Below are 13,568 nucleotides of genomic sequence, written 5' to 3' on the forward strand. Positions count from 1 at the left end.
ACGCAGAAACGAACGAGAGGGAAACTGCAATAGAACTAAGCCATTGGAAGAAACCACCATTTTCAACACTCGGAAATGGGCTCCCTCATCAAACACAGCTTGTCCACGACCATGTATCTCTTGGGTATCCCGAGCCTTCTAGACTGCAGAGACTTCCTGATGAGATATTGTTGATGATAAGCTCCTGGCTCTCCTCAAAAGGTGATAGAAAATGCGTGCTTGCTTTCTTTGCCTTGCGGCAAGTTTCTCGGAGGTTCCGGCGCCTGATGCACGGGGTGGAGTTCTGCTGTCAATGGTGCTCTGATGGCTATGAAGATTGGCTGAAACCCGAAGGATCTCCGTGGCGGGTACGTCATCGTTTTGAGTACTAAGTACCACTCCTCGGATTGGAGACTAAAGGAAATTAGGAAGCTTATGAGAAAGGACAACGCGTGCAAACGCTGCCAGAAGCGCAAAGCAAAATAGGATAGCAGGAAACCTCCTGTAACTTACAAGTTTCAAACGCTCTTTTCCTACACATGCGGTGGCTGAGCATCCAAGGGCCCAGGCCGTCCGCACGCCTGCAGCCCATTTCGCACCTTGAAGGTGGCGTGTGGCCACTGCGAGAAAGGAAAAAGGCTGTGTTGTCTTGACGTATCTCAGAAGGATATGCTTTGACATGCCAGGGTCAAATGGAGGAGGCCTGCCCCAAGATTGGTTCCATGCCATCGACGCAGGCTCTTATAAGTATTATGGCCACTCTGGTGTCCCTGAAACTCGTCGTGATACGAGCTATCGCTATCACTGCGGCGAGGGAATGATTACAAGCTATGCTTTGGTCAATAAGTGACGCAGGGAGCGCGAGGTAATTTGCAGAAGGCGGGCCTGCACGAACGATTAGATCATGTAGAAGGAAATTACCACTCTATTAACTGAGCCAAGTCCGTTCACTAAGTCTTTCGGCGAGAAATTCAATACTCGCTTTATTTATTTATTTATTTGATATGTAATGCTGACGTAAAGCTACATGGCAACCAACGTCATATTATGAAAGTTGGGATGCTGCCTGAAGTGTGTTTTTGAGAGTGGTATTTTGATACATACTTTCATGATACAGTATCGGTGGGGAAAGAACACTTCGGATATTACGGATCATTCGGAACTCCCAAAAGTCTCCTCAACTGAACCGAGCTATTTTACTTTGACATCTGTTTCAACCTACGTGACAACCACTCCCCAGCAGTATAAACCCTTTCTTCGCCAACCTTCCCACCAACAGCAACTACGGGTTCATCCTTGTACTGCTCAACCGGCTCCATCAACACATCATCAGCCGGTCTAACGAAATACACCAAACTGTACCGATCGAGTCGTCCTTGCGGTCCTGGTAACGGCACCACGCGATGCTTTCCCGACTTGAGACGTCCATTACTGAACTTGACCATCGCATCGCCAAGATTGATAATAGCGTGTCCGGGTAATGGCCTCACAAATGCCCATTCTCCCTGTTTTGCTGGGTCGTGAGATTGAATCTGCAGACCACCGACCCAATTGAACAACACGGTGATGCTACCAAAGTCTGTATGGGAGGCAAGACCAATTCTATTACCATCTGCAGCGTCGCAACCTGGCATTTTGGTCATTCTGATATGATCTCCAGAAAGTGAAGAGATCTTGTTTCTCTTGGCAAACTCATCGGATGGTAGGTCGAGTTGTTGCGCCAAAATGCGAAGGATCATAAGACCCAAAGAGTGACAGTTTTCAGCATATTTGCCCAAGTCTGTCCATCGATCGGTTATCTCTGCAGGATACTTTCGTGCCTCAGAGTTTCCCAACAAGTGATCTTTGCTCACGTTGAAGAACTCAGTTGTATCGGGTCGTGCATCTTTATCAGTCTGCTTAACTGCCCCGGCGGGTTTGTAGCCGAACATTTCTTTGCCCTGCTCTGCGACGCATTCCATCTTTTTGTCTAGAGGGATGTTGAGAGCGCGTTTCGATATAGCGAGGATATCTTCAGTGTCGTTCAGAAGAGCTTGTCCGGCAGAGTCATCGGTGAGGTCAAGATAGAAGAATCCGTCTGATTGAGAAGCTTTGAGCACCTTTATCACCTCATCTTTGTCCAAGTTCTTGAGCTTGGAGTATGAGATCCGGGCGATGGGCACTATTGGCAGATCATCTGGGAATGGAGGAATGGAGTTATCGAGGCTGCCCATTTTCCTGTTTTGGTTTTGTAGGTTATGGAATGAGTAAAGGTCTTTAGATTGAGGGTGGATTGAAGCTGGCCGATGCGACTGTTAAGTACCGAGAGGTTATGCTTAGCGCACGGTAACATCCACGAGACGATGACGCCACGGAGCATATAACGGCAGTCAAAGTGCCATGGCATGGAAAGTTCCATCACTCGGCAGTTGTCTGATTGGAGAAAAGGACAAGGGCAGATATCTGCTACGTCGCATGCGAAGAGAGGAAAATACTACGTTAGATACAGCAACCGACTTCGCTGCTGGCGGGCTAGGAAACAACAAACAAGAGTTGGGATCCTTACCCTAAATAATGAAAAGACTTAGGTAAGTTTGGCGTAGTTTAGTGGGTCTCTAGAGTAGTTATTCCTAAAGTTGGAAGATCTCTTTCTTTCGGAGGGCAAGGTTATCTATCATGGTCTCCCCTGCGGCATGGATTCTTCTTTAGATGCAAAAGACAATCGCTGTGTATTTATTCTATGTTTCGTGATGTTTGTCCAACTCCATCATTCTATCCAACGCCCATCATCTATTCATCATCATCTAGATCTCCCCCAATGACATTTAAATGCAACTGCTCCTGCTTCTTAACCGCCTCCAAAACCTCCTTCGGAACCTCATCCTCATCAACCAAAACAATCAACTCCTTCAATTTCCTACAAGTTATATGCAAACTCTCAATAGCACTAACAAACAAATCCGTAACTTCTTCATCCGTACCCAACGGATTAAAAAACTCTAATGTTTCTAATTCAGGCGGTAGTCCAACAGAGTGTAGCCGTGGTTTCTTTGTAGATTTTCCAAAAAGCTGATAGTCCCAGTTTAAGCGGAGTGTTTTTAGCGCGGTGAACTCGCGGAGGGCGAGGGGGCGTGCGCTGGCTAGCATGGGGAAGTCGATGGTGATGGTTTCTAACGAGTGGCATTGTTCTTTTAGGGAGAGGATGTAGTCGCGTATACTAGCTGAGCTTTCTTCGAGTTCGGGCTCCGGTTCTTCTCTTTGGGTGAGGACGAATTCTTTGAGGGCTTCGGGGAACATGAGCACGTCTGAGAGCGCGTCGTCGTTGATGTCGCATTCTATCAGGTGGAGCTTGCTGAGCGCTGTATTGTGTGGACGCTCGATTAACTCAAAGCCTCTGTCGTCTAATTTTGCTCGCTTGATGACCAGTGTTTCGAGGGTTGGATGTGTGAAGATGTGGATGTTCTCTTGGAGATCCCAGTACTGATCGGCCTCATCCTGGTAGAACAGGGTACAGGATTGCAGACAAGCGAGATCGAAGGGTCCGTTGAAGAGATTCCCTATACTGTGCAGAAGACCAACCGGTACAGCGATATCGAGAGTTTTGAGATTCGACATGGTTGAGATTGTATGCGATACCGAATTGGTTGGCTCTAGCGTGTCGGAGATGAGACGTGTTAACTCTGAAGCCGGGTACGCCAGCTTGACCCCCTCGATAGCAGATCCTCGCCTTGGTCGTCGATTAAGCGATTGACTAAAGATGAGATGAAGCTCCGGTTTAAGCCACTGAACCGTATTATACAGGACAGCATCCGCGAGGGCATGATAGCGCTTGTTCAACCGCGACACGCTGCAGAGGTCATGCTTGGGCAGTGTTTCCAGTATCGACACGAGAATCTCATCCGTGAGCCGCGCGAGGCTATCGCAGTGAGCGCCATGATGAAGAGGAATGGCCACCATGTCTGGTTCGTTGGGTAAAGATAGTGAGGAGAGACGTGATACGATGTTTGGAGTGGTGTGTTGTGGACTCGAGGTTGGAGCGATTAGCGCGTCTAGTGACGTAACGGATTGAGCCATTTTATGTGGACCGTATGGGGTAAGCCGGGTTATGTAAGCGAGAATGGGTGAGGCTTGGCGAGGTTAGGGCGATCAAGACAGATTTCAGAATGCGGAGTGAAAGTGCACAGACGCGGATCATGCCGGGGTAGAAATTATTTATAGATTCAGGGAGAAGTTTGTTTATTCATGTAGGGGAAGGGGATTTATTCTGTGTATGGACTCTGGTATAGATGCCTGGAATGACTCATATATTGGGTTTGTCACTCACCGAGAATACCGAGTGTTGAGAGGTTAGAAAGTCAGTTATGAAATGTTAAATTTAGCACCGTGAATTTTGATGCAATTTTGACGCGAAGCCAGGTGACTTTGCGTCGCTGCGAGTGGTATTGACCTTGACTTGCGCGCTGCTACGCCGTATCGAATTCCTCATTCGCCCAACATTGAAGACGGAGGTAACCAAGATTGCAAAAAAATCATTTATTTAAACTTATTCATTTGTGAAAAAACTTCAGATTAGGGTCCCACGCGGATTTTCCGTGGCTACCCTGGAAAGCTTTACGGTTAACCTCGTTCGTTTGCAGGAAAGGCCGTGATTTTCGCGACGGCATCATCAGGTCTCGTGACCTTGCCTTGCAAAAAAGGCTTTCACGATTCAGACTGTCCATATGCTGTTGAAAATAATTTTCACCTTTAATCTGGTCCATAAAACCTTACCTGCAAAAATCGCTTGGCGTCGCCATTTTCGCCAATCAGTGTATTAATATTAGCACGTGGAGATGATTGCGCCTCTTCAAATTGCTTGGCAAACCGTCCGCTCAGGAGCTTTAATGAAGGTTCGCCCACTAAAGTAAAATATCATCCCCTTAATACTTGTTCTGCAAACTTTATCATGGATGAGTACGTTCATGTCATCGTGAAATGGGTTGAGGCGTCAGTCAAGGCCTCACCCTACATCTGGAGTACAGCTGGTCTGACCTTTCTTCTCGGCGTGCAAGTACTCTTGGCAGTAGCCATTCTTCATGGCGATGAAGCCACGGTTCGGAGACAATTGACCTCTCTACAACGAATTGGTAGCGGCAATGATGCGGCGTCGGATAAGAATCTGGAGGCAGATGATAGCGAAAAGAAGAAGGCCCGTGGCGGATCAGAAGAGCAGGTCGTCGAACTTTCTCTCATCGCTTCATGCGCAACTATCCAGGCCAACTCGAATCAGAATCTTGACGACCAAGATAAATACAACAACTGTTACACGTTTGCCGTCGACTCTCACCAAGCAGATGACCAGGGTTTCGCAATCTGGAAATCTCTGGATCAGCAAACGAAACCCGCATTATCACAAATCAAGACCGAATTATGGCTCCCAAAACCCAATGCCGACACCAGCGATCCTTTGGTACAGGCCGGTGGCTGCATTGTCATGTCATTCGCTGATCCTGCGGTACCGGGTTGGCTGGATCAGATCGCTGGAATAATTGGCAAAAGTTTGAAGACGCCTCAAGTTGCTTGCATCCTGCCACTGCAATTTTCGCTGGAGGATATTGAGCAGAACAAGCTCAGCATGAGACCATTCAAGATTGATGGAGAGGATGGGAGGGGCTTGGACCTGGAGAAGTTCCCTGCATTTTCGGATATTATACCAAAGCTGAGGCTTTTCCTTGGGTATCCTGAGCAGCAAGGCATCACGATCTTCAAGCGAGCATAGAATGACATGAGGTAGTAGAAAGGGGAAACCACTGTATACTATGACAGAATACCATTTGTATCTTTTAGACACCCTTTATGCCTCGAGCTGCTGCCGATACCTGTAGATATCGCGCTGTAGTCGGCCCTCCGCCAGATCCGCAGCAGCATTACTCCCCCAAACTCCATCAGTGAACCGATATTGTCGTAAAATATGTATGGCCTGCTGTCGCAAGTCCCAATCCTCGCTGGTAACAGCGACAAAGTAGAGTGCTTCGACAAGGCCGTTGGCCAGATAAAACCCGGCCTGGGCAGGTCGAAGACCAAGGTCATGGATTAGCTGGAGGGCCAGATCAAGAATGGTCTTGCAATCTGTATCGACATTGCTCTTTGCACCCTTGCTTGTGCTAGTTGCCCGATTCATGGTCACTTCGACCAACACCCTTCGCATTCTGAGGGCGGTCACATGCTTCTCCTCTTCTTGAGAAGTAATGCTTAGGCTCTCAAACCGCCGGTCCCAAAGCTTCAGGGAGTATTCGCTGGACACCAATGAGGCTTGGATATTTGAAGGTTGGAGTAATTGGCCGTGTATAGCATCGAGATGGCGTAATAATGTACACACGGAGGGGGTATCAGAAATATCGTCCAGAGTTTCTTGTTGAGAGCGACCTCCCCAGCAAAGGGACATACTATGGGCTGTTGAGATGACTCGCGTTTGTGTATCCAACCTCATGTATAGGCCTAGTATATCTGTCATCATATGTTGGCCATATGCTCTTAGATCCCCCCATTCATGAATGAGTGCCAGGCCATTTCTCAGATGAACGAGAGCTTCTTTGCGAAGACCCTGCAAGGAGCAAAGATACGTGAACAGGAAGTTTGCAACCAAGGCAGCCAGCTTTCCAGATGTTGAGAGCGCTTTGGCCTCCTGAAAGCAGGTGGAGAGAGATCTCATGGCCTTTTGGTACTGGGAAAAGATAAACAGATCGCAGCTTGTGGACTTTATGCCGAGGAGGATAGACTTCTGGTATGCTGACGCGAGTGCTGCCAGGGCGTGTCGGACGGGCGTGTATGTATCTGACTTGTGTAATACATCATATGTCCAGAAGTCGGCGTCGAAAGAAGACGCGATAAGTGTTGCGATTCTGGTTCGGAATTGGTAGATGGCTTGGCTTTCGGGATCACTGCCTCCAGAAACTATCTGTGGGAGTTGAAGTCTACCGCTCGGGGCCAGGGTAGCGAGGTCATAGCCATCGCACTTGCGGCCGGTGGAGGTGCAACGATGACAACTCGGCTTGTCTTCATCACATTTAACTCGACGAATCCTGGAACCATTAGCTACTGGCTGCTGTTGCAAGGATCGTGACTGACCGACAGGTGATACAGCCGGTCTTGCCCTTCGTAGCGTATCTTTTCTTCCGGGAATCCTTAGTCTTCATGGCCCGAGACACTTTGAAGATCTGAGCAAAGGGAGTGAATCAGCTCGAGGGGTGAAAGATTGCAACATGACTGCACGACAAGTATTACTAATGGGTTATCTGTTCTGTTGTGGAGCACTATGCCTGCAGCCATTGGTCGGCTCGTTCAATTCGACGGACTAGTCCCAAAATGTCAAGCCGAGCCTCAAGTACTTGATAGTTCAAGGAACTTTTCTATAACAACATTGACAATCAAGAGGTGATTGGTAATATCATTGAAGTCCTACTCGGACGAAAGATGTCCGAGAGTCCTTCTATGTGACGACTTCGAGGTATAAATCTGGCCCATTCCATCATGAGAGATGATCAAGTTTCCCAAGCCAAAAAACACGACACTCAAGAAGCCATCTCAGCTACACCACTCGCCTTGAAAAATGTCATTTCAAAAGACGATCCCATTATACCCTAGCATGTCACCTATGCCTGGCACACCGCTCGCTGAGAATGAGGTCAAATCGACGCTCTTTTCCCCTCTTCAAGTCCGCGGGCTTACCCTCCAAAACCGCATCGGCGTCTCTCCCATGGGCATGTTCAGTGCCAAAGATGGACATCTGACTGACTTTCATCTCGTCCATTACGGTTCTTTCGCCACTAAAGGTGCAGCTCTCGTCATGGTTGAAGCTACAGCCGTAGCTCCTAATGGTCGGGTCTCAACTGGAGATTCAGGCCTTTGGAAGGATAGCCAAATTGCACCTTTGAAGCGAGTTGTTGACTACATCCATGCCCAAGGACAGAAGGCGGGCGTCCAGCTCTGTCATTCTGGTCAGAAGGGTTCTATGCTCCCGCCGTGGCTTGCCAAGGGCGACCCTATGGTGCACTTCCCACTTGCAAGTCAGGAACAAGGTGGCTGGCCGAATGATGTCTGGGCACCGAGTGCAATTTGCCATGGTCCTGGATATCCTATGCCGAAAGAGATGGGCTGGGAGCAGATTGATCTTGCTGTTGAGCAGTTTGCTAGTGCTGCTAGAAGAGCTGCTGAAGCCGGCGTTGGTAAGCATTGCATACCCAATAACCGAGTTGCAACTAACTGTTGAAGATTTCATCGAACTCCACGGCGCTCACGGATATTTGATCAACGCGTTCCTCTCCCCTCTCACGAACCACCGAATGGATGAATATGGTGGCTCTTTTGAGAACAGAACAAGATTCCTTTTTCGTGTTCTTGAAGCTGTCCGTAATGCCATACCTGAGACTGTTGTTCTCTCATTGCGCATTTCTGCCGTTGAGTGGATGGAGTGGAGCGGCCAGGATTGCTGGACATTGGAAGACTCCATCAGACTCGCAAAGCTTCTTCCTGAGGCAGGTGTTGACATTCTTGATGTGTCCTCTGGTGGTAACCATAACGACCAAAAGATCGACATTCACCCCTACTATCAGATCGATCTTGCATATCAGATTCGACAGGCTATCAAGGCTGATGGCATCGAGCTGCTAATCGCTGCAGTGGGGTTCATCGACAACCCCGCCATGGCTGAGAATGTTGTTCAAGGAAATGCTGGGTATAAGGCAGCGCCGGAGATGCATGGAACGAACGGAAACGCGGAGAAAGAAAAATACAAAGAGCCTCAGGCGGACTTGGTCATGGTTGGGAGACAGTTTTTACGAGATGCGGGTTTTGTGCTGACAGCTGCCAAGGAGTTGGGCGTGGAAGTCCAGTGGCCTCTTCAGTATGCCAGGGTACAGTAGAGAGACCCTTCTTTACTTGGTGCCGACACTAAAACCTCAAGACCATGAGTGTACGGTAACGGTCAATTTAGATGCCAGAGAATGACCATGTTGACTCACTTACACCTCAGCAATACTGCACACACTATTGACAACAGTCTATGGCTGCACAATGCTGCGCACTAAACCACAAGCCACGATCTCATCGTAGACGTTAACATGCATCACAAGTCTGGGTTACAGCGCTAGCAAACCTCAGTGACGTGATGGCTGACTCACCTGTTAAGCAACTTTCACAAACCGATTTTCGATCATGCCATTTAGCGCAAAATGCACCGGCATTACCGGGCTTAAGGGGTTTTGTAAACGCAATTATTTAGGCTGATATCCATTGAGGTTTAGCAACAGGCAATAGTTTGCGTTGAAATCGATAGTGTCGAAAAACAAAGAAGGAGGATGCCAAGCCAAAAGTTCAGGGGTAGATAATTTTAAATATGCAAGGCACAGCAGGTAAACGCCCCCAACGGCTCGATACAGCTACTTCCGATCCACACTAAGTATCCTGACCAATCTCAGCTCTACACTAAATAAGGTCAACCAGACTATTGATCCTTCACGAGTTCACTAAATGTAATTCAGCTGGTAAACAGTCAGCGTTTAACGACCGATTTAGACTCAGCTTCACAATTTGGGAATAACTCGACTGCGAACCAAAGTGGTGCGACTTGGCGTTTTATACGGGGTTTTCTCTCCGACATTCTCGTGAACGGTATATGTTATGGGCTGGTCCCTTGTCGAGTCAGCTTTTGACGCTGCATCCTTCCTTTCACCAAGTTGTGAAATAGTCATTCGTTCAATAGTCACTCTTTTAAGATGGTGTCGCTCAAGGCTATCGGAGTCGCTTATGCAGCAGCGAACCTCTTGGGTGTCAACGCAGGTCTGTGTCGCCCATCGACCAGGACTTCACTAAGCCAGTCCGGCTCCGGAACACCGACCTCGGCGCCGATTGTCTCGACCTCAACCTCGGGAAGTGGTACTATCGCCACAACATCAACAGATCACGCATCTTCGTCTGACGAGACAACTGCTACCAACCCTACGACATCTGGAACTCAATCCGTGTCTAGCAGTGAAACTATTGTTTCGTCAAGCAACCCGACAACTTCAGATGTCTCAACTATCGAGACCTCCAGCAGTCACACGATCTCTATCGACCTTACTACGTCTGGCAGCCCTACCACGTCAAGCGATGCTGTGACCTCTGCCGAGTCCACGACCTCTGGTGCTTCGACCATGTCTGCTGAGACATCGGCATCCGTCGACTCCACAACATCAGGCGTCCCGACTACTACTGCTGAAACCTCGGCTCCTACTGACGTGACTTCTACCGAAGCTACTACGTCTGATGAATCCACGACATCTGCTGATACTACGACAACTGCCAATCCTACCACCACCGCGGATACCACAACAACTTCGTCAGAGCCTACAACCACAACATCGGTCTGTGTTGAGCCCACCAACCTGCTCAGACAGCCCGGCTTTGAGGCTTCAGACGACGGGTCTGTTTGGGGATTCTACTGGGGCGGTGGCGATGTTGAATACGACCCCGACCAAGCTCGAACTGGTGATTACCTAGGGTACATTGTCATTCCCCCTTTATTGAATTCGCAAGCTAATCTCAAAAAGTGTTCTACCTGTCCCCGACGGACAGGAACGTCGCATGGAACAACGTATTCATATAACTCCAGGCTCAGAATATACAGTTAGCTTCTGGTATGCCGTCGCAAACCCGCCGTCCGTCAGCACACAATGTTTCCTGTTTGCTACCTTCGACTACTACACGACATTGAAGCAGGTGCCGCTTCCGTCTGACTCTGAATACCACCAGTACACCTCGAGCTTCATTGCACAGGATAACTTGGACCCAGCTATCGAGATTGGCGTTTCCTGTCCTGGTGTAGGCAACGGGTACACAGCTACAATCAACATCGATGACACCTCGGTTCTGGACTCTACCAACGCGTGCGATGCTACTCCCGTCGATCCCAATGCTCCCCCTAAGTCTACTCTCCTCGTGCCTGCACAGCCAGAGGCTCCTCACTGCCCTGTGAACGTTGTTCAAGTCCCCGGGTTTGAAGCTGATGACGAGGACCAAGCATGGGCCTTCTTCAACAGGGGAGAATTTGTGCAAGATGTGTCCAACGCCCGAACCGGAGAGCGAGAGGCGTAAGTTTTCATGTTCTCGTACATTCTAGGTTGAGGAAAGTTGTAACTAACCATCAGTAGACTTCTCCCTAGCGGAACTGGCAGCGATGGCACCTTTCTCGAGCAATACATCGACTCCTCAAATCTTGTAGCCGGCGAGACCTATGATTATCACTTCTTCTGGAAGCCCAAAACCCTACCAGATAGCGGCCGGTGCTACATTAGCGGCGGCTATAGTGACCTGGTTGGATTCTCCGCAGCCGAAGTCAAGTTCGGAGCAACTTCATCGACTGGCTACACTCTCTACTCAGTTCGCTTCGAAATGCCAGCCGGTAGCATTGTTCTTCAAATTGTCTTTGTCTGTGATGGCAATGACCTTGAGGTAGGATCAGTCTACGTCGATGATACGGCACTGATCATAGTTGGCGGCTGCGAGGCATATCCCGTGACAGGGTCACTCATTGAGAATCCCAGCTTTGAGATCCAAGCTACTGAGGATAGTACTTATGCTTGGTTTGGCACCAAGGGTATGACGATCAGAGCTGGAAGCACATCTGACGGCCCCTCACCCAACTCAGGCGACAACTTCCTGTGAGTATCTTACACTTTAATTCTATGTAACAGTTTCCTAACTCAGCCTAGGTATGTCCAACTTGGATCATCCAAGAAGTCGGCGACACTCACCAAACCGCTGGCTAGTTCCTTGAATGCAGGCGGGGCGTATACTCTCCAGTTCAACTGGTCTGCTGGATCTGCATACGTTCCCAGCACTTGCTCATTCAAGATTGTCTTTGGTTCAGTGTCTCAAACTCTCGAGCTCGACGACCAAGTCACAGCGTATCAGTATCAATCGTTTGATTACAGCTTCACAGCGGCTGATTCAGCTGAATCCATGTCCATCACTGTTGAGTGTACAGACGCAAGTGGGTTCCCTGACTTCGTCATCGATGACTTTTCCCTCCAGTAACGGAGGATGTTAATAAATAGGGCGGCATTATTCATTTCTACAAATTTCAAATATTTTATGTAATCCTATCCGATTTATGTTTACTATAGTGGCTCTGGATTAGTACATAATATACCTTCAAATGCGGCTCGTCTTGCTTGCTGCCAATGAATGTTGTGAATGTGTGAATGAGAATACCGCAGTTCATAGATATACTAGGAGCAATAAGCCTTATTTAAGATTGAATCTTTGGTATCACAGAGGCGACTCACCAGTGAACCACACTGTCAGCCCGACTATATATTGTAATAGCTTGGCGGATCGTAGGAATCTTCAATCTCAGCATTCTCAACACCAGCAATCTCAACCTGACCAAAGAATCTAATCTAAATACCCAGCTCTTTCAGAAGACATAAGCGAGAATAATACACCCGACGACATTCACAATGTGCTACATGTACTATTTGTCGACTCTCTGTTCGACCTGCAGGCATCCGTACAAGACTAGTTCAACCACTGACACTTGCGATAACTTACCAGAAATGGCTAAGTGGGGAGAATGCGACACAGGAGTTATGCAAATAGAACTAGAGGAGGAGGGAGGAGAATGTGACAACTGCCGAGAGAAACGCGAGGAAGAAGAGAGAAAGGCAGCGCTCGAAACCATACTGGAGGAGTAGGTAGAATTGACATAGCTCGGGAGGAAGGGTCTAAGAGTGCAGTGAAAAAGATACCACGCCCAGTCGCCTTGAGATTCAGAAGCGTGGTCGTATATATTAGAATGAGTAATATGAGCACCTTCTAATCAGGCCTGGCGATGATTCATGAAAAGGTTAAGCCAACAATTAAACGTGAATGAAGGCTGTTGCTGATGAGTTCATCACTGTACGCAATGGACTGTACATCGCATCACTACTAGATTCAACGAGAAAGCATTATATAAAGAGTCGCCTTCGTCCCATTGACCGTTATCAATAGAAGTTCACCTGTTTAATTCCACCAATATCTGCTACAAATCATCTGCCCTAGACCATATACATCCTCACATCTCACACCACCACCGATAAAGTCATCGGAAAGCAAAGCTGTTCTTTACGACATGTGTTCCCAAACCTTGATATCACTTCTTTGCAAAACCTGCGGAGTTAAATATTCATGCGAATTCGACGTAGAATTGTGCAGAACCGTCAAGAAAAAGTCTGATTGGGGACATTGTGGATTAGGCCGGCTTATGCCTGATCGAGAGGAGATTGGAGAAGGGGAATGCACCAAGTGCTTGAAAGAGATCAGAGAGCTTGAAGAAGAGCGGAAACTGCTGGATACTCTGTTGGTGGATGATGAAGATTTGTGGATTCAGTAGACCTTTCCGAAGCATCCCTACACACAAAATCACATTCACTCACAGATCTCACTGGAAGTGACAAAGGGTCCTTGCCTGTGTGTATCACCACGTTTGTCACTGGCCATGCATTGAATCACTAGTGAACGCCATAATGGCGGACTACATAATCCCCCTCACAGCAACAAGAATAGAGACATCCTTCTACTCTCAAACTTCAACAAACTTACTACATCCC

At 48.1% G+C, this 13,568-nt stretch overlaps 6 protein-coding genes across 6 annotated transcripts; 3 read left to right on the plus strand and 3 right to left on the minus strand.

The window, feature by feature from the left end:
• Positions 1 to 1,051: 1,051 nt before the first annotated feature.
• On the minus strand, positions 1,052 to 2,665 carry FOBCDRAFT_233392 (uncharacterized protein). The gene has a single exon (XM_031192303.3). It carries the CDS (start codon positions 2,190 to 2,192, stop codon positions 1,176 to 1,178), a length of 1,017 nt encoding a protein of 338 aa, XP_031031149.2. The 5' UTR covers positions 2,193 to 2,665; the 3' UTR covers positions 1,052 to 1,175.
• On the minus strand, positions 2,663 to 3,981 carry FOBCDRAFT_191975 (uncharacterized protein). The gene has a single exon (XM_031192304.3). It carries the CDS (start codon positions 3,913 to 3,915, stop codon positions 2,749 to 2,751), a length of 1,167 nt encoding a protein of 388 aa, XP_031031150.3. The 5' UTR covers positions 3,916 to 3,981; the 3' UTR covers positions 2,663 to 2,748.
• Positions 3,982 to 4,728: 747 nt separating this feature from the next.
• Positions 4,729 to 5,768, plus strand: FOBCDRAFT_233394 (uncharacterized protein). The gene has a single exon (XM_031192305.3). It carries the CDS (start codon positions 4,904 to 4,906, stop codon positions 5,714 to 5,716), a length of 813 nt encoding a protein of 270 aa, XP_031031151.2. The 5' UTR covers positions 4,729 to 4,903; the 3' UTR covers positions 5,717 to 5,768.
• Positions 5,769 to 7,178, minus strand: FOBCDRAFT_233395 (uncharacterized protein). Its single transcript, XM_031192306.3, has 2 exons — positions 7,066 to 7,178; positions 5,769 to 7,019 (listed from the first exon to the last, which is right to left on the minus strand). Exons 1-2 carry the CDS (start codon positions 7,131 to 7,133, stop codon positions 5,792 to 5,794), a joined length of 1,296 nt encoding a protein of 431 aa, XP_031031152.2. The 5' UTR covers positions 7,134 to 7,178; the 3' UTR covers positions 5,769 to 5,791.
• Positions 7,179 to 7,199: 21 nt separating this feature from the next.
• FOBCDRAFT_253964 (uncharacterized protein) lies at positions 7,200 to 8,858 on the plus strand (the record flags this gene model as incomplete). Its single annotated transcript, XM_031192307.3, has 3 exons — positions 7,200 to 7,214; positions 7,562 to 8,162; positions 8,209 to 8,858. 3 exons carry the CDS (start codon positions 7,200 to 7,202, stop codon positions 8,856 to 8,858), a joined length of 1,266 nt encoding a protein of 421 aa, XP_031031153.3.
• An 852-nt stretch (positions 8,859 to 9,710) lies between these two features.
• FOBCDRAFT_286197 (uncharacterized protein) lies at positions 9,711 to 12,043 on the plus strand (the record flags this gene model as incomplete). The annotated part of the gene is made up of 4 exons (XM_031192308.3): positions 9,711 to 10,477; positions 10,527 to 11,066; positions 11,127 to 11,636; positions 11,688 to 12,043. 4 exons carry the CDS (start codon positions 9,711 to 9,713, stop codon positions 12,010 to 12,012), a joined length of 2,142 nt encoding a protein of 713 aa, XP_031031154.2. The 3' UTR covers positions 12,013 to 12,043.
• Positions 12,044 to 13,568: the final 1,525 nt, after the last annotated feature.

The sequence above is a fragment of the Fusarium oxysporum genome, chromosome XI (genome assembly GCF_013085055.1).
Source record: "Fusarium oxysporum Fo47 chromosome XI, complete sequence".
Lineage (NCBI taxonomy): Eukaryota > Fungi > Ascomycota > Sordariomycetes > Hypocreales > Nectriaceae > Fusarium > Fusarium oxysporum.